Source organism: Nestor notabilis, unplaced genomic scaffold (assembly GCF_000696875.1).
Source record: "Nestor notabilis isolate BGI_N333 unplaced genomic scaffold, ASM69687v1 scaffold16201, whole genome shotgun sequence".
Taxonomy (NCBI): Eukaryota; Metazoa; Chordata; class Aves; order Psittaciformes; family Psittacidae; genus Nestor; species Nestor notabilis.
The window spans coordinates 1,768-23,058 of NW_009914371.1; the positions used below are offsets into that span (position 1 = coordinate 1,768).

General features: G+C 35.4%; 1 protein-coding gene across 1 annotated transcript in view; it reads right to left on the reverse strand.

Annotated features, from left to right (window-relative positions):
- Positions 1 to 346: 346 nt before the first annotated feature.
- Positions 347 to 21,291, reverse strand: part of IGF1 (insulin-like growth factor 1 (somatomedin C)) — a gene marked incomplete at its 3' end in the record, with an annotated part of 39,774 nt that continues 18,829 nt past the window's right edge. Inside the window, 2 exon segments of the mRNA XM_010023634.1 lie at positions 347 to 355; positions 358 to 537. Coding sequence (XP_010021936.1) covers positions 347 to 355; positions 358 to 537 — 189 coding nt within the window.

Sequence of the window (21,291 nt, forward strand, 5' to 3'; positions counted from 1 at the left end):
GCTATTTATGACTGGATGATGTGAGTACTTGTCATTTACTACCCAGGATAAAGCCTCATAACTACTAGCTTAGCAATGCCATGTTTTATTCAGTGTTCTAAGAGATGAGATAAAACACACCATTTCCTACTTATTTCCTACCACAGGCACTATTTTCCAAAACTCCACTAAATCTCAGTGTCCCTAGTAGGCAGAACATATCGGCTTGCAATGTTAGCAGCTTAAAGAGAATTTTACTTCCCTAAAATAAGAAGGTTTGTTGTTTTGTTGGGGTTTTTTTTGATTTTGTTGGGTTTTGTTTTGTGGGGTTTTTTTTTCCGTTTTTTCTCTCCTTTATTTCCCCAGCCTGGCCTACCTTTTGTGCTTTTGGCATATCAGTGTGGCGCTGAGCACGTACAGAGCGTGCAGATTTAGGTGGCTTTATTGGAGCACAATACATCTCCAGCCTCCTCAGGTCACAACTCTGGAAGCAGCATTCATCCACTATCCCCTTGTGGTGTAAGCGTCTACTGCTGGATCCATACCCTGTAGGCTTACCTATTCAAAACACAAATGGAAAATATTTATGTTAGAAAGAAAATGCAAAGATCTCAGAAGCAGTTATATTAAATTGCATTATTTTAACAGAATCATCAATGACAGTTGTAGAGTCTGCCTGCATGTATCTATTCTAAGACCCCGTTCTCAGATACAGCTTTGAAAGATATTCCTGGAAATGGCCACCTTTGATCTCTGTCTGCGGGTGGTTGCTATTTAAGCATTTGAGCAAAATTATATCTTCTTAGAACAATATTATTAAAATATTTTCTTGAACTGTCTTGGCATTGAAAATGGAGAGGGAGGAAGTTGAAATCTGGCATTTAGAAGCCTTACAAAGGAAATTTGCCTTTTAGCTTTCAGATGAAAACTGATTGTTGAGCTGACTGAGTTAGCTGGTGTTTAAAGATCATAGATCATGTCTGTGTTGTAGGCAAGTATTTTCTAACGAAATGTCTACACTGAGCCACCCTCTGAAGTCACTGTATTCCAAAAGAATAATAAATACCATATACCAGTGCACAGGCTGTAAGATCTGCAAGCTCAAAAGCTAGTAGGAATAGGAACTAAAGTAACAAAGTAACCAGCAAAATGCAGTAAAAGTGGGAAGATGCTTGATGGAAAAGGTTAAAGCAGAAGGTATTATATTCCATAGTTTTAAACAAGATAGGAAATGGGAATGACATAACATGTCCTTTCCTGCATTTTGAGTTTGCACTGAACATGTGTAGAAACTACTAAATTGGCAGATGTTTGGTATTTTTCACTCAGCTCCAGTAAAGGTTGACATTTTCATTCACAGAACTTTTACACTTTTTCTTTTTCCTTTTTCCTTTTCCTTTTCTTTTTCCTTTTCCTTTTTCTTTTCCTTTTTCTTATTCCTTTTTCTTTTTTCTTTTTCTTTTTCTTTTTCCTTTTTCTTTTTCCTTTTTCTTTTCCTTTTTCTTTTCTTTTTTCTTTTTCTTTTTTCTTTTTCTTTTTCTTCTTTACCTTTCTTTCAGTGATTTACTATTTCTTTAGTAACCATTGAATCCTCTGCTTTATTATGCAAAAATTACAGATCCATTGTTTCCTGGGCTTGTTTGTGTGCAACCCGTGTGTATGTTCAGTTGCCCTGTTATGACTAACTAGAAATGAAGGAACAGTAAACTCACAAAAATAAGTAGTTGCTTACTTACTACATCTATTTTAAAAGTCTGGTAGAATTTGGTTTCAGGCAGTAAAATTCTGAAAAGATTAAATGTTTTGTTTTGACATTTTCAGAATTAAGTGTTTCCACTTACAGGATGATCCACATTGGTTAAGAACCCAAAAATATGGAAAAAAGGAAAGAAAACTGCACCAAGAGCCAGAAAATGAAGTAACTCAATTCAGTCATCTCTACCATTTCTTCTTTTCCTTGCTTTTTTTTTTTTTTCTGCTTCAGTTTTATCACTGAGACCAAAAATCTGTTATTCACAGAGTTTGGCAGGAGTTTACATTTTAAAAAATTACTCAAGCTAGATAAAAGATAAGGGTATCAAAAAAGATAAAAACTCAGTTTCTCTTTGGGAAATTATTGCCACTAAAGCTTATACAGCAAATTCTAGGTTAATATCCGTATACTTGTCCTGCACTTGTCAATTTGAAGACAACACTTCATTTTGCAGTTCTCTGTGATTAAAACATGTGCCCAGTGGTGAAGAACCCTTGAGGCTTTAGTATATCCGTAAATGGAAAGACCTCTAGTGGTAAAGTATGTCTAACATTTTAGCCAGAAGTAGAGTCAGCTAGGAACTAACTATCCCTATGAGCTTTGTAAACCCAGACAATATTTTTTAAATGTCCCGTTTTTTTAGGGACTATAAATTAAACAAAAAGAAAAACATGCTTACTTAGTATATTGCAATCCACCAAGGGCCTCTATACTGTACATTGTCTGCTAGATTGTTTCATAAGACTAAACAGAACAGCAAGCCAGGAGTAGATTACACTAATATTTTGATTTGTCTGTGTGTTGTTTCCTGTGTTTCACTGAAAAGTGTTATAAATACTAAGAAAGAATTTGGGGTTTTATTTCCAGACTATTTTCACTCACTGAATTACAATATAAGGTACAAGCTTTTCCCTGGAGATTTTACTGGTCTGTTAATCAGGTTGTCTTAGCCTAATACGTTTAAAATTTTGCAGGTATGAGAAAATGTGGAGTGTCCTTACTGTGTAGGATTTCACATTTTGTCTTACTCCTATGTAAGACACGAAAGGGCAAATTCTGTTCCTGGACATGCAGGTGTAACTCTTCCTAATAGATCCAGCTAAATGTTGAAATCAACAAGTAGTTGATGAGTTAAGCTTACCTTTCTTTTCACAGTCTGCCAATTTTTCATAAGAAAACACTCTAAAAGCTCCCATTCAAGAATTTTCCTTTCAATGGTATTTCATAGCAGCCTAACAGGCACAGACATCTGGTTTGTTCCTATTTTACTATTGGCTACTGTTAATAGTAAAAACAAGGATGGACTGTTCATTGGTTAGTTTAATCTGGTTTATCATGACCTTTCCACCTAGAGACAAAGTTTCTTATTAAAAACCAAAATATCTGTCAATCCAATAGAAGATTTCAGGATTAGTGATATTTTGCACTTCTAAGAATCTTAAAAATGTTAGCTCCTCATGACATTCATACTGGGTAGATAATACTACCTCTAAGTGACAAAATTTAGAATCAGCAAGATGAACTGTGTTGGCCAGGAACTTCTATGAATTAACTACAGAACCTGATAGAAGAAATCTTCCCTTCATAAGTAGCAAGACTATAAATTTCTAATGACTGAAAGCTGCATGTTTTATAGGATCCACTGATACATGAAGAAGTTATAAAGGAAATAATCAAATGAAGTGTAAAGTTTGCAAGGTCTCAAAATTTTGTTGCTTAATATAGTTAACTTTTAGGTTTGTTGTGATTAAAGCCAAAGATGAACTGATTGGTAGAGATGATGCTTTCTGTTTTTCTTAAATCTTTCATCTGCTTTAAAAATCAATAGTTCTTTCCAATTTGTCTGTGTTGAACCTGTAGTTATACAGCACTGTTCATATTTTACAATTTTTAATTTAGCTCAATCATATAATCTGACTTTGTTTATTCAAGACGTAAAATAAAAAAGTGACATGCAATGGATTATGTAGCATTCTACCAGGTTATCACTATCATTTCTTGTATGAAATTTATGACTTTTTGGTAAATACAATCATTTCAACAGGAATATATTTGATTTTTTTAAATGCATAAAGTAGAGGAACTAAAGCCATCTACTCTAACTTTTAATAACATCACTCATTTATTTGTATGTGATGTCTTCCCAATAAGTCAAGCAGGAACTTATACAGTTTTTTTGTTAGTTGGAAGTTGACGATTCTGACTTTTATTCTCATCAAACGACTATCTTCTTGTGTAATTACGTGCAAGTTATTTTACCTTTGAGTGTTTAAATTTAACTGCTTATAAATTTGACAAAATACCTTGAATAACCCATGAAGCATTGCTTGCCTCAGTAGCAACATTTCTCCTGCACTATCATATACATAAATAGTTAATACAAATCCTGAATCCTGGAATCTTTCAGATGAAAATCTCAGTTTACTTCAAAATTATCTTTATAGTAGCCAGATCAAAGACTTCTAATGAGTTGTTTTACTTTCTGACAGAATAATAACTTTATGAAGGAGGATATACTATCTTATAGCTCTTTAAAAAACCTGTATCGTAAATGTAACAAGTTTGGAATGGAATCACTAACAGTTCAGTGATGTGGTCAACAATGAAACCTGTCATTTATTTACTAACTTAAATATGTACATGGCACATTAAATGCCATGAAGTCAAATGTTTGCGTTGTTTTGGTTTGGTTTTTTTTTAAGAAAAAAAGTTTTCCCAAGGTTTTTAAAAGACCTAAGCAATCTAGTGTAGTTACAATATGTATGAAATACAAACTGACAATACCTAAAAGTGCTGTACAACAGATAGAGCAAATACATACAAAAAAAAATAGGAAAAATTATTCTTTTTCAGTTATCATGATTCTGGAAGTATCTGATGTTTGAATTAATTTTAAACTAGTAGACTTTAAATTGCTGCTGTGCTCTTAAGTCCTGAAGTATACAAAGATGCTATCACAGACAAAGATGAGATAAACAATTACAAGGAGATACTACCACTTCTACAAATATTAACAGTATTTGGCCCATCTTCTTCTGGAAGGACTGCAGGATCAGATGGTCTCAGTTCATCAAGTTAACAAAGTATGCACTTAGTTCTAGGCAAATGTTCAAGCTTCTGCACGGTCTGTTGGACTAAGACACATATTCAACAGTAAGCGCATGCCTGAGTGCTCTCCTGCGTAGGGACTGACGTAACTAAACACTTAAGTTAATTTCTAGACCAAAATCCATATTAGTAAATAAATGGCTGGTTGTTCTGCACATTTGATACCAGTTTTCTGTTCCTTATTTTTTTCGTAAGATACTGCCTTAAAATACTGTCTGACCCTGCTGTGTCAGTATGCTGGGCATCCATATAGTTCTTTCTCATCTTTCTGACACAATTTGAGCACTGCCTTCCAGCTGTTATCAAAAAGTCCCTTGTATTTACTCAGCCTTCAAAGTGCTGCCTGTGGACATATAACAGTCCTAGGCATTCCTTTTTGCTGAGGTACACTGATCTCGTTGGTGGTTTCTTTCCTTTTTTGTCAGTTGCTAACTCAAAAGAGGTTCCATATCATGTAGGTCAAAGTTTACTTAATAGAATTTTTGGCTCTCATTTAATCTACTGTACCAACATGTGAATGTTTCTTTCCATGTGCTAGAAGCAGATAGAAAGTCTAGTCACACTGTTCTGAAGTCCCCTGAAAGCAGGCCAAGGTACAGATTTCCAATAGTTAAACAGCTGGCTTCTGTACTAACAGCACTTCCCTTTAAATAATGCAAAGTCAGTAGAGTAATTCAGCAGGGCTTGTTTACACTTGATTTCTTTGTTCCTCTTGCTTCCCTCCAAAATATCTCACTGGTGCTACCATTGGTCCTCTACTGATGGTTTCAATATGAGAAGCATTGGTGTAGGTGGATTATAGAAGTTTCAATTGTTAAACTATCTAGGCATTCTGTGGAGAATTGTCATCTACTGTTGTAGCATTAATGCTATAAATTACATGAGAAATAGCCCAGGATAAACACAAAGGTAATCTACTATTTAGTGGACTATAGGAAGAACCCCGGTAACATGTCGTGGAGCTTTTATGTGACTATCGTAGATAGTGTGTTTTTTAGCCCAGGAGTAGAACCCGAGAATGCCATTTAATTGAGAAAAACATTATAAACCTGAAAACCAGTGAACTTATCACTAACCTTGTATTACAGTCAATCTTCAACTATAACTGCAACTTTTAAAGTTGGAAAGGCTATTGACCTATTACTGTACTATAATATTGTACAGAGAAACTCAAAATGTTTCCATCAAAATATCAGGGTAAAATAATCTGTACAGTTTTGAAGCATTGATAGCAGGTTTTGGGTACCTGTGTGAGCTATCCTTCAGACAAGTATGATTACAAACTTTTTTCTTATTTACCACTGTGTCCTGTTCATAGCTTATGGTATCTGGATGTGTGTAACCATACTATGAGGCAGTAGGTTGGTCAGACAGGATATTTCTGTGGCCTGAGCAACAAGGTTAAGACTCTGTGGTGTTATAGTACAATGTAGTAACTGAACAAGCACATCTGGTATGCTAGATCCAGACTGGGAGCTGGTGGTTGGAGTGTTTTTGATTTCCATGTACTATCTGCCTTATGGTAGCAAGAAAGACTACGGGTACTGAGTTCGAGATTCATCTTACTCAGCTTCACTTTGTGAAAATTAAGGATCTAGTTTAAGACAGTCAAGTTAACAAGCAGGTGTGTCTTGAGAGGGATTTTTTCCTGTTTTGAATGCTTTACTTAAAAGGAAATGAATCCTTGTCCTCTGCTTTTTCATCAACTATAGATAAAGCTATTTGATCTAGTCTTAGACTATATGAACAACTTCTAGGAAACTGAACTCAAAGAAAATGAATTCCATTTAATGCAATTTATCCTAAATCACTAAATGTATCACTGATGTAGTATAATATCATTCGCTTTTATTTGCATTTTAACAATTAAATATAATGACACATATTGTTTTAAAAAGCATACCAGCCAGCCTGCTGGTTTTTTATGTATCTCCATACCTCTTTGACTATATTCTGTATATCAGGCTAGTATTCTTGTCTATTTTTGCATTTAAAATGCATGTATATGCAAAATAAGAGATTGTTGATGTCACTTTTCATCTCCTTATGATATTAGATAAATGGTTTAATGTTGGTAATACTTCTAGAGGGTTCTCTGGAGTTTCTAATCCATGTTTGGAAAATTATGAGTCGATGTTCAATCAGCAGGAAATGCCTGTATTTTGGTACTTCTATGAACTGTTACAACAAACAAACAAACAATCAATCAAGCAAACAACAAATCTTGTGAACTGTTGTACAGAACTGTAACAGAACTGTAACAGAAATACCTCAAAGTTTAAACATTGCAAAGTAGGCAATCTGATTTTAATGTAAATAAGTTGCATGCATTTTGAAGCCACAATATTTAATATTTAACTTCCATTTTCCTTCAATGTTTTGCTAGTGCCAAAAAATAATTATGCTTAGACTGATTTTTGTTTGTATTCATCAAAATGAGCATATATTAGCATTTATAAATGCTCAATGAATGGATGCTCTAGCTCTGAAGTCTAATTTAGTATGCATGAGAATAGAGGATAAGCTTTATCAGTATGCACAAGTAAAATCTTTATGAAAGCATATGCATTTGTTAATACTGAGATATTTCACTAGAGCTACTGCTTTGTGGAATACTGGAGCGCCTTAATTACCGAGTCTAAGGCAAAAGGATGTTTGCTTATTGCTCTGAAGTTCTAGGTAAGACTGGGAAAACAGGCACTCCTTTGTGATCTATGAGAGAAATCTATCAAGACTTCACAGAGTGTTTTGCCTGAATAATTAAGATTTATAAGCTGCACCTTATAAAAAAGTGAAAACGCTTTGTTTCATGTGAAGAATAAAATAACTATTTTACTTCTTTAAAGTCAGTTAGCTGGCAAATGTACATTTATTCCAAAAGGTGTTTTAATTTTTAATTTGTATGTCTATGTTTATTTAGTCTGCCACGCACTTGTATAAGGTAATGTTTTCCTCTAGAAATATGCTTTCAGAAGCATTTTTTTTTCTTCATTGTGTATTTAACTGGGAAGAAATCTCCTCTTCCCCCAAATTTATTTCCAAACTACAGCACTTGTAACAATTTTCTCTCACATATAGTTGCACTGTACTCCATGCTTTTTATGGAACGGCTGCTATGGAGGCCATTAAGTATACTAAACATATGATAGAACCATTATGCTTCATACAGTAGTTCCTCAGCCAGTTGCAATGTGTGAAGAGAAAGACCTGTAGTGTTGTGAGTGTTGCACTGGGAATGAAACAGAAATTTCAGAGTTTAGAATTCTTTTGAGGAAAAAAAATGGCAGAAAGAGTGGGAAACAATATAATGTATTATTTTACACCAATTCAGTGCTCTAGAGGGTGAAACTCAAGCCAACCTAGCACAATTTACAAGCCTACGTCAGATTCCAGGGCTGGAAAGTGCCAGATGCTGCCAAAAAATATATATACTTTGGCAAGGTAAATGCTTTGCTGGAAAGAAACTCACTATTGCAAGAAAAGCCAGGTTTATCAGGATTTAGGACAAGATAATTAGAAACCAGTAGAACCAGTAGATCATTGTTACATTTGAATATTGCCCCCTATAGTGCATCAAGGATGACAACAGTAATAGAGTCATCCATCTATAATGAGAATACATTCTCTCTTCTTCTTGTATATGTAGTTAGTGCTTCCATTGTGTGTGGTGGAAGGGTGATCAATTATAATAAGACTTTCTATATCCTTCTTATCCCATAGTCAATATAAACCTCCTTTTTATTTGGATTACCAAATTAATAACAATGCAAAACCATAACTGGGTGAAATCCTACCATCACTGACATCACCAAGAAATCTTTCAGCGCAATCAGGGTTATGTTCTGATGAATCAGGTGCCAGAAGTTACTTCTATATCCTGATCCAAGGTCTATTAAAATCAATGAAAAGACGTCCATTGCCCTTAGTAGGCTTATAAGCATCAGGCTGATAAGAAACAATCACTTGTTTTTTCTTCCAACCTTACAGTTCAGTGAGCAAATAGAATCTTAGCAGCATTTAGAGAGATTTGAAGGGAAACGAATGTGGTATGATTCCTCGAAGGAGCTGAGGACAAAAGAACACTGATGTACAACATGAAGCAGAATGACTGCTATGCGGTTAATGCCATTGACCACATAACTATCAGTACATTGCTTTTAACTGTGTAATCAAGATTCTTATCTCTATAAGTACTCTTTCTTAGCTGTTTTCTGAGAAATGAAAGCAAGTAACAAATGGCAAACATTTGCAAACAGGTACTCTTGTTCCTGCATTTTGGAATCGGCATCTAGTTAGAAGCAGAAGGTATGAATGCGTGAATGTCTGTTGCATGAATTAATTCCTGCCTAATACCTTTCACACTATCCAGGAGTATACCTATTGACACGTTACAATTTTTATTTCTGTTTATACAGTAGTAGCACTTACAGAAGGGTAAGCAGTTGAGTGAAGGCCACTGTCATCTTGTTGACTACAGAGGTAGAGAATTTTCATTCCCTTACAAGAAACAAGTGTGACAATAGGAAAGAGAGCAGGAGGGAGAAATAAGGTAACAGTAAGGGCCTGGCTCACTTCTCACTTAAATTAGTTTTACAGTTTTGCACTTTTTTAATGCAGTTAACTTCAGTGGATTTACTTGAATGTGCTCTAGACTCTAGAGCTATAAGCTCCTTTTAGTAAGATCTGTTATCATTGTTGAGGGCTTTGTCTGCAAGAAGCATCTGACTTTGTACAGTGATGCAGCAACAGAGCATAAGGAATAAACAAAATTCAACTTTGTATCTGTGAATTGTCTGAATCTTGTTTAGACTTTCAGTTACTGAACCTCGCTGTACAAGTCAGGATGACATTACTTTAGTTACTTCAAAAATTACTTTAAGCATGGTAAAACGACTTAATGTTTTTGATAGAAGTCCAGCGTGTAGTTTTCTTATGGCCAACATTTTAAATGTGAATTATTTTCCAGAAGACTTGTTTTGGATTGTCTGCTACTTTTGGCATATTGGGATACTTTTGCTTGTGAAGATTGACTTACGAGATTCCTGATTAGCAAGGACAACTTAACCACTACATTCAGAAAGGGATTTAAGACAGAAAGATTATGAGACAGATTCTTTTGTCTTCGCTGATGTTAAACAGTGCTTTATCCTTAATTAAGAGAGCTCTTTGCAGAGAAAGATAGTTCTTCATTTGAGTGGTATTTACAGAATCTACATATCAATTATTTGCACAGGAGAAGGCTGTGACAGTGCCAGGAACTGAACCCCCATCAAGAAAAGTACCAGGCCAGTGCTTTAACTAAATACCTGTCTTGCTTTAAACTTATTTTTGAATCAGTAGGGTATGTAAAAATTTAAACTTGAAATTAAACACTCCTTTAAGGTCATGATGCTCCTGTTAAACTTATCTTATGAGATAAAAGACGTGAAGCTTTACAGTGGAGTACATGGTCATTAAGGAGTGAGGATGAAGTCACTAGGATGAGAAAGGGAAAGTAAGCTGCATCTGGAACCAAAACCAGAACTAAACCTAGCTAAAATATACTGTCGTGCTTGTTTTACTTTTCACTCGCACTGGTTTTCTACCAGTTGTAGCTCCAGTCCTTAGTGATTTAATACTGCAACAGGAGCTAGGAGAATCAGTTCTAGTGACAGAAATGTAAAGAAAGAAAGTCACTTCTAAATAATAAATTAAACTATTCTTGTTACCCTGGATGATCCAGCTCACCTTTTTATTACTGAAGACATGCAGAGTGATTATAAAGGAACACTGGTACAGTGCAGGGAGAAATTGGTTCCAGCATAACATCTTAAATACCAAACTTATAGTTTCTGTTGGATCACTGAAAATGGAAGTGCTTATAGGCAGTAAAGTTGGTTTATGAAGCAAATAGGAAGTAATCCTTTTTTTACAGTGCTGACAATGCCCTCTCCAGTCACAGATTTTAAAAGGGAATGTGGTTTCTGAGCACATTTTTTTAAGTTCTCACTTGCTAAGTTTCAATGGCTTCTTCCGGGAAGTTCAAAGGTTTTTTAAAAGTTCATTTCCATTTAAAAAGAAGTTTTTCTAAGTGCACAGAATTATTCCTTTCTTTTACTATTTCTTTTCCAACTTGTTTAGACTTGATTAATAATTGAAATCTCTGCAACATTTGAAGGTGTTTTTCAATGGCTTCTAATTTTTTTGCAATCTTGCTGTCCTTTTGTTTCGCTGTTTGTTCTGTGGAAAATACAGGAATACTATAAACTGTAAAAGGGCTGTAGCAAAGTGAAGTTGATCTGGCTTATAAGTTTCACATGCTCACTGACTTCTTTCGAGCCACAACTTTGTACATGCGCAATCATTTAAGCAAGGGAGTCCAGTTCAGAAGAAGGACGAATAAGTATGCTTACAATGATGTAGACTTTTTCATTTATTTTATTGGTGTACTAATGTTAAAACTTAATGGTGACCCTGTAAGTGCTGTTACATATGCTTCAGTCTAGAAAATCATTCTCCCCAACACTGGTCCAGTGTTGTTGCACATCATGACGTCCACTTCATCAGGCTGAGCCTATCCCTGGTCAGGAGCTATGGTCACTATGAAAGAAGAAAAGAGTATTGTGGAAGAGTGAGAAAAATACTTGTCTTAAGCATATTTGGCCAGTGGAGGGCTTACATGGTGTCACAGAAAATGAAAAAGTAGAACCAAATAATTCTTCCAAGTGCATTTCTACAGAATCTTTTTTATTCCTGTATTGGTTATAAGAAATCAGACACATTTTAATTCTCTAGCCTTAACACCCATCATTCAATTTTTACTCCTTTAAATGCTAATAAATCTCAGAGCCTGGAGTACTTTGAAGAAAGGTTTTGATCATCTGAAAGAATAGATTCTGAGTTGTATCTGAAGATATTTGACGTTGGCATCAGTATTAAGCCCTTTTCAAATATTTATGTTGTGAGTCTGTAGATATTTGTTTCTGTAGTTACAAGTTACTTAGCTGTATTTGAAATTAATAATCCATTATTCAAATCTGACTATAAAAGTCAATCTGTATAAAAGAAAAGTATGTACAGGCATATTCTGTTATTACTCAAAGTTTGACTTAATAAGATAATCAATATTTTGAAATAACTATCCTTTACTAGTTAGTTATAATTAATCCTACAATTAAGTCTGATATTGATATAAACCAAATTGAGTAGGATAGAATACAACACTCCCACACAACCCCTGCCTCAAAACACCAAAATCCTTCTAATTTTTTCTTTGCTGCTTCTATCTATCTGATTTCATACGATTAAAGGAATGAGCAAATGTCCAGGGGAGGTTAAGTCATTTTCAGATATTATGGATGTGCAATTAAAAAAAGTTGTTGTTTGGGTTTTTTTTTGGTTTCCTTTGGTTTTTTAACATATTTAAATTACCTTTGTCATTAGCCACTCAAATGTCATTAAAATGTCAATAATCTATACAATTTCATCTGATTCCTAAAAGTGCTGTTACATATTTGTGTAACAGCAGTAGTTGTAGTACTTGCAAACTCCTGCACTTTTATTATTTAAACACTTTGAGTCTGGAGGTAGATGCCAGAAGTACAGTATTTCTTTCTCTTAGCCCTTCTGCATCAAAACTTTTTAGAGTTCTTTCCATTGAGAGTGATATTTGGATAAAATATGACCATTGCTCTCACTGAACCTTTGGTCAAAATGTATACCAAATGAAAGTTTTCTGTGGTTTGGGAAAGTTGGATTAGTATTTTTCCCCTTGTTTTTACTTTTATATTCCTCTGAACTCCTCTCTGCTAGCCAGAAAAGGCGGTGCCAAAATAACTCAAGGAGGCTGTGCAGCCTGTCCAGAACTGAGAATTTCAGCAAGTTCAGTGAGAGTCACTGTTCACGCAAGTAAGGACCTTAACCAGGACAACACTTTAATTTTGCTGAACGCTTTTTACCCATTAGTGGAATTCAGAAAAGTTTCAGGTCCACATCCAGGATAAAATTCTAAATGGAAGTGAAATGAGGTCATTTTCACAATTCTCTTTGTATAAAACAGGTCTGAATTTTCTCTTCTTTGCTTCTAAATGATTACCTAAACTGCATCTCTTGTGATTTTGCTTGATTATTTGCAGTCTCACCTCATCTGTCAGTTGCTTATTCTTTTCATGCATTACTTCTTGTCTTCTTCTAATATCACTTCATAACTTTTCAAATGAATTTCCTAAACTCATGCCAGCATTCTAGGTATTCTTTGTTTATCCCTCTAGCAGTTACACAGCAGGGTATTCAATAAGTTGTTATCAGTTTAAACTTTATAATTGTTTTAACTTTCCATCTAGCATTATGAAACTGCTATGCAATCAACTGCAATCACTCTAAAGATTAAAAACACAAACATAAACGATTGCATATGGTTTTCTCTGTGCAACTTTAGAACAATATTGCTTTTAGACTGGGTGAATTTAACATATATCTCATTTAGAATTAGTGACATTAAAATACAACCAACATAAGCATAATCCTTGCTATTTTTTTTAATCTTAGTGATACAAACCATAAGCTAAAAGTTTTGATGCAGAAAGTAGCTGTATATTATGGACCTGTGGGGGGCTGAATCTGTCTTTGACTCTTTACATGTCTGCTTCTCTCTGCTAGCATGAATATGATCTTTTGCCAACAGCTACTACACAGTGTCTTCATAGAATACTACAGATACCATGGAGGCATATGCTGCCTCTCCAATGACTTTTCATGTCTTCAACTGTACATATTATTTGAACATTACATGAATTACATGCTGTAGTGAAATACATAGATTTTTTTAATCTGTCATATGAGACAGATGAGGTGGAGGTGTAATGAAGCCATATTACTAACAAATAGATCTGAGCTTTAGAATTTCCAGAATATTATTTATACTATAGAGCAAACTGGTTATGCCTCTGGGATATTTAAGTGATCAGTACATATCACATTAAATTTACCCTAGTATGTAAGGTTTACAAAGAGGCTTTCTGTCCTTTTAATGCTTTTTATAAATTGTTCTTTATGTTGAGATCTACTAAAAAAATGTTATGAAAATATTTATCTGACAGGGACTGCAGTTTATTTCTGCATAACTCTCAAGTTTTTGGATTCCTTTTTCAATTAAGACTGGTTTTATGGCTGTTCACATATTAACCCTGAAATCACATTATCTGTAACATTCATTAAGACTTGCTGTAAATATTTATACTTATTTTCCTTCAGCGCTGAGATACAGGTTTTATAATTGTTGCATCTTCTGGCCAGTGTGTGTTGCCAGAATGCCTGGAGCCTGACAGTGGCATTGTAGTCATTGTTTTACTGCATTATTTGTGTGTAAAACATGGGTGGTAGGTTCAGTTTCTTTTTTACACTAGAGGGCTCCTTCACACTTGGTTAGCAGTGTGGCAGCACCTACAAGTCAGAGCAGTGGAAACTTGCTGCAGTGCAAGGGTGTGCCTGCACTACAGGATGTTAACAGGCTTGCTGTGTCTTTGCTTCACAGAAATTGCTTCTGCACATTGTGATACTGTCACCTCACCTTTGATAATTTTCCTTCCTTCTTATCACATAATGTGGGAAGAACAGAAACACTATAGAACTGTTTCTGAACAAAGAGAAGTTAAGATTCAAACCCCCTTCAGTTTATGGATACACATGAGAATGATAAATGCCTTAAGCCAGGTGGCAAAGTGGAAACCTTACCTTGAAGGCTTCCTAAAATTGTGGTCACTAGGTAAGATTTTCAGAGGCTGTTGAAAATCACTTCAACTTGTCTTTCTGCTGCTGGAGTGTCTGAGTTAATTTAATTTCAGTAATGGGATCAGTATTTTTACAGGTTGAAGAAAATGCTTATGCTAGCTCTTCATGTTGCAGTAGTTTTTTCTGTCAGTATTTGGATCTTGGACTACAGTGGCTCAAATAACAGACAAGAACTAGAAAGTGAGAAGAAAGCTTAACTGCTGGAGATAGGCACCCTCATGTGATAATTCCTCTTGGCCTTTTTTAGACCAGAATTTCAGATAATTTTGACCTGTAAATACAGTTCTGGGTTTTGAAAAATAAATAGGTAGAAAAGATGTGCAAATCAGGAAGTAAAACATTTCTCAGATATTTGTCCTGTACTCTGTCCTTTGGCCTCTTTTCTGCATTTTAATTGTTTTCTTAATTGTCTACACAGAAATTTCTTAGTATTAATCAGGGTAGGCTTTCTTAATTTCTAGTTTAAATAAAGTGTTATGGTAGAAACCCAGGAAATTTAGAGACAAAATAGTTGTGTGCTGTACTTTAGTAACCTTTTACATTTCTAAAGGAATTGTATTCAATGTGGTTGTGTAGTAGTGTTGTCCATTCAAGCCACAATATCAGAAATTTTTCCCAAAACACTGAGTTACGCTGATATTTTAAAGTATTGCTACTGACCTCCACAGCTTAAGTACTTAAACCCTACCCTGCTCTTTGTCAGCTTCATGCTTGGGAAATGTCACTGGAGTGACAGCTGGTGGAGTGAAGGCAAAGAGGAGAGAGGAAGCAATGAAAAATGCTTGGAACATTTTGCTGTATTGTAGGGAGAAAAGATACCTCATATATAAAAAACCAATATGTGGCTTTAAAAATTCACAGTATATTCCATCCTATGTAAAAGACTGATTAGTATTGGTTGTAATTAAACTCATATGCATGATAAGCAGTACATTTATTAGAACTCCTTGTGATTCTTCAATAATGCAGCAACAAGGAAGATTATCCTTTCCCTTACTCAAGGATGACGTCACTGTACTGATAAGTAGGACTTAGGAAAGGTTTATGTTCTTAGCAGTAGAATTAAACAATGTAATACTCCTTTTAATATAGTAATTTCTAGCTCTACTAATTTTCAATGTTTATCATGCAAGATCATTAGGAAATTCAGAAGTCATTTCTCTGGTTTGTGAGCAAAAGAATGGGGTAATCTAAGGATAAATAAGCTCCCTACTGTAATGTTCCTGTACCACTGTATCACATCTGGCAAGTATTTACAAGGTTTTTCAAAATGATATGCTGTAAAATTGCTAAGAAATGCAGTCTTCAAAAATTCAAACATACAGTTTACATTTTAGTGTTGAAGCTGGTAGTAATTATTGAGTACTTTATTTCTTTCCTAATAGAACAGACATTCTTAATCTATTATTTCACATTAGATTTTCACATTTTCAGGATAAAATATCAGTGATAGGACACTTATTCTTTCTTTTTATTCAGAAGAAACCAGACATTATTCCATGTCCTGTATCTTTCTCAGATTCGTTTTGATTCATTCCCTTACAGAAATTGCTGAAACCTCTCCTGACTTCTTCATGGACCATTCATTCATTACTGTCTCAGTACTCTGGTGCAATTATCTAAAGTTGTATTTACTGGATGTAGAAGAAGAAAGATGGAGAGTTAGCTCTTCTGGATGGGCTGTATGGCATCTGGTATAGCTCAAGCTGGAATTTTTGAGGGGCAGCCCAATCCCTAAAGAAAAATTCATCCTACCTTAATGCATAAAGTGTTTGAAAATTAAATACTTCTGCATAAGCAAACTGAATATCCTGTAACATTATCATCAACTGAGCAGCAGAACACTATGTTTGGTAATCAAACATATAAATTATGATTGTTTGGTGCCATAATATTGCCATTGACAACTATTGTTGGACCAAATAACAACACCTAAACTATAGTTTGCCTGACACTTTCTGATATTAATCTCTGCCTCAGTGTTATAGCTTAACTGAAACTTAACTGTCTGTGGTTTAAGTTTTGTTCATTGTGCATCTTTGATATGTTTTTGAGGTGTTTTGTTTTCTTCTTGTAAAGGAATGGGACAGAGAAAGATGCAGCTAAAACCATTGAGTCATTTCCAACTGTAAGATTAGAAGCCACATGCTTTGCCCCTATTAAAGCATAACCCCCTCTTCTCCGCAGCGTATGGCTGTTTTACCGAACAACCCTTGTGCTTCCGTAATGTGAAGGTGGAATTCAGAGAGAAGGCAAAAAGGAAATTACTTTAGTTCAGATATGTGCACTTGTGTCCTGTATATGGAAATCCACCTAAAATTGCAAATTTCCAAGGTTCTGAGGTACTTCTCAGTAAAGGTAGGTATAGCTATTAGTCCAGTGTAAGTATTTACCAGTTTGTTTTTCTGAAAAGTTGGGCTACCACAAGTGTTTTTATACAACCCTCATGATAATTTCAAGGAGTTGTCATCTGGCAACTCTCCTTGTCTTTAGAACAGCTGCTATCATTTGTTACTGCTACTGTAGCTGAACCTGCTGTCTGATATTGACAGTTTCCCATCTGAACATTGAGATGAGTGTTCACTTTACATTTTGTCTTGGACTCTACTGAGATTGAAGGTAAATGAGACAGAGGTACTTTGTGGTTATGTAATCTGGTGTAGGTATTTCTATAGAGATGCTTCACAGTTTGCTTCAGAGTCTGCACTAACCAGGACTGCTAGATTGATACTTACACAGCTATCCACTGACATGCAACTGCTAGTACACAGTGCAGTCACTGCCCAACCCAGATCTGGTAGAAAAAATTGGATGAAGTTGCATGTGCAGTGCGTTTGTGAGAGAACTGTCCTTGAAACCTGGTTCAAACATGATTCACCCTCAAAGGAATCAAAGTCCTAGTTCAGGTAAGGTAGCTGCCAGACACAGAGCTTTATTAGCAACTTTTAAAGGCTCCTCTGTCTTAAATCATGTTTTCTTCTGATTCATCATTTTTACCTCTTTCCAAATGAATTTTTTCTGCCTGTCTTACTGCTAATTCTTGTGTTCTTTTCTTCTGCTTGTAATTCTGATGTATAATGATTGTTTTTAAAAGAAATATACTAGCATATTGACTCCTTTAAATTAATGATGGATATCTCAAAGCTCAGACTAAGGGAATTTTTTTTTTTTCCTATTGTTCCTGCCTTAAGAATAGTGGAAACTTTTGAATAGAGTTTCTATTAAATTTGAAAAAGCAAAACAGTGGGTTTTTTTCCAAATCAAAGTTACTTAGCAATTCTGGAAAATAATATGTTCACAGTTCATTAACACAGTATTGACCCAGAACTGACAGATATCCTACCTACAGGGGAGTCACTGACTTCAGGAAATTAACCTCATGGGAATATTGATAGGAGCAGTTAGGAAAACAGCATGCAAGGCAAGTGCACTCTTCTCTGAGGCGACTCTTTTGATTTATTGCCTCATCTCTGTGTTAGCATTGGCAGAATGTTGTGGAGAATGAAAAGAAATTGCTTACTAGGCTTTACCACTTTATTGAGAGGATGCAAGGAAAGTGGTGTGAAAACTGGAATGTGTGGGGAATTAGAGTGAGAGTGCAGTATTTTCTTGCTGGCAGATGTCTACTGGGCTTCACCATTTTACTGGGGTGGTACAATTCAGTTGTTATGACACATCCAGGAAGAAAAACAGAAAACACGAGCTGGAGGCTTGGAGAAAATTAAATGATGATGACTCAGAACTTACACCCCAAAGTAAAATGAAGATTGAAACACTGCAGTGTTTAGCAGAGGAATCTGAAGCACACATGAAGAAATGAGCTTCCAATTTGCTGAAACTTTGCACTGATCTTCAGATGAAGAGGGTAATACTAGAAAGCTAGTGTCAAGGTGAAAGGCAAGGATGATTACAAATAAACTGAAAGCTGAGCTTATGTTTTTGCTGCCATTCCCTTTCAAAATATTCTTTTTGTTCAGTGTGTAGTCAGCCCCACATCTGCTTCTGCTGAAATCCAAGGAAAAGTGTTTCAGCGCCTAGAAGTGTTATTATTTCACTCGTTTGGCTGGGAGAATGAGTCTCAAGTAACCTATGAACTCTGTGCCATATACTTGCAGTAAGCAAAGGGCCTGCTGGGGTGATCTACTTAACTTGCCATTAAGTTTTATGTAACTGTTATAGTATTGTTTAAAAATGGTGTGAGGGATTCTCTGCAGTAATATGGCATGCATTAACTTCTAGTTTGAAAGTAGTAGCCAGCTTTTATTCCTTATATAAACAGATCTAGTTTTATTGTATTTACTGAACCATCTTCCTAAGTCAGATAGACTATTACCTATAATTTATCATCCTTTCTGTGATGTGGCATTTTGCTTAAAACTTTAACCCTTCTAGTGGTTGATATATATATGAGTTACATATGAGCTTCGGAAAAATAATATTTCTATGAACCTGAAAGGTTACCTGAATCAGGGGATTTCAAAAGCATTTAAGCAGTGAATAAACATCATTGCCTCATTTTCACACATGGTGAAAGTAAGACAAATAGAGATAAAATTGGTTTGTTCAAGGTTATGTAAGCTGGTTAGTCCTAAAGCTAGAAATAGTCATAGCCCTCCCAGCTGCTTTATTCTTTATCTATTGCCTATCTATAGAAGTACTTGTCTGTTCTCTGAAATATAAAAGGTGAGAGTTTACACCAATTAGGCCTCTCGTATTAGAAAGTCTTATTTCTGGATTTGTCGATTGCATAGAAAGGGAGTGTGTTAGCCATAATTGTGCACTGCTGGACTAATACTTTTCACTAATACATTCACCATTTCTTTTTATGAGTGCAAAATTAACAAATATATTTTCTGTACACGTGAAAAATTGTTTAGTAACATGATCATCTTATGCAGCGTATCAAGAAATCAAGTTACGGTAGGTTTGATAGTGGAAGTAATCTGTGTCTGGAATTCTTGTGCACTTTAAGTAGCAGTTACAATTGTGAAGTGTTGGGAGATGGGCTGGTGGTCTTATTATTTATTGCCAGAGAAATCCAGGTCCTTTTATCTTTACCAAAGAAGCTGTAATTCAGGGTACCCCAGATAATGGTGTTGTATGGGATATATCATCCCTTATCTTGTGAAAGCGTAGCCTCAAACCTCATCCTATGGGGTATAATTCATATTTTTATGTGTCATTTTTATGTGTTAGTAGTCTCCTCAGTTGAGAGGGCAAAGGCTGCATTACACCACTGCTCATGACTGTGATCACATAAAAGGAAAATCAGTCCAGCACAGTGGTCTACAGCTCCAATATACTGATATTGTAAAAAGACAACTAATAGATAACAACAGATACTTCCCACTGCATGTCACTTGAGGTGAAGGGTGTGTTTCATTCCCCTTAGCAGTACCTGGCAATACTGAATTTTGTTTATCACCAGACACTTAGCAACAAAAAATATTCCTGGTCAGTGCTTTGCTGCTGCCCTGCACAGCAGCTACTCTGGAATTTTTGCAGCTCTCAGGAGTAAGGCATTTTCTGTCTCTCCAGTGAGAGCAGAAAAAGGCTAATGATTATTTGGAGGGGTGCTTACATTTGAAGAAAAGGAGAGCAGGATTACATTCCCAGTTTCTGTTACATGCTGTTCTCCATTGCTTATAACTGTCAGGCCTAATGAATACTAAGTTAACTTGGGCTGATGGACCATTCACTCACAAATTTGGGAGTACAATGCATTTATTTATTGACTGCATATGTTTAGGTGCATCATAGCCCATTTGTAATGTAGAAGCTCAAGTTTATTGTCGTCCATTAAGATGATCAAGACTAGCTGTCTTAACAGACTATATCACTACGAGTTATGCTGATAATGAAACTTGGTCTTATTGTGTCTCTTGTCTGAATCCAAGCTTCCAGTGTTAACAATGGCTTAACAAGTTTTAGATTTTCTTTTTCCCTTATAAGAAAAAAACAAACAACAAAACCCAACAACATAAAGGGATCATATTTCAAAATAAATCTCCTGAATTCTACCTTATTTAACATCTGACACAGCTGAGATTTTAAGCTGCTGAATGCACACATAATGCATTTTTAAAAGTGACATTGCTATGGTTATAGTTACACAACAACATGATGTCAGCCCTCTGATTGGTGCCATGGTATTTAGCAATGCCACTTGGACAGAAAAGTTCACACACAGAAGCATGTCCAGCAGTTCTAAGAATTTTATATCTTTTGAAGTATTCAATGTATTTCTTTATGTGTGGAAGCACTGGCCTTCCAAACTCTTGGTTTTATTTTCCAGCAATCCCAGTGAACTTAGGGTCATTGGATTGCTTGCTTTCTCACTAGCTGCACTGAAACCCAGCAGCCATCATCTAAATTACTATAGTTCAAATGTGTCTAAAAAGATTTCAAAGTAGTACTTTAAAACAGAATTATGACTCTGCTTTCAGCATACATGGCATAAGGATATGATGGAAACTGAAGAGGTAGAGGTTATTCAAAGAAAAAGTGGGTTTCCTGAACTGACTCAAGAAACAATGGAACTTTCAGATTTCAACTGCCTACTTCAGCCACAAGCTTTCTGTGATTATAGTTGTTTAAGCAAGAAAACAATCTGCTGCTGATACAAATTAGGTAATTAGGTCTTAGTTTTCCAGGACATCTCTCTGTCTCCTGAGACTGTAGGG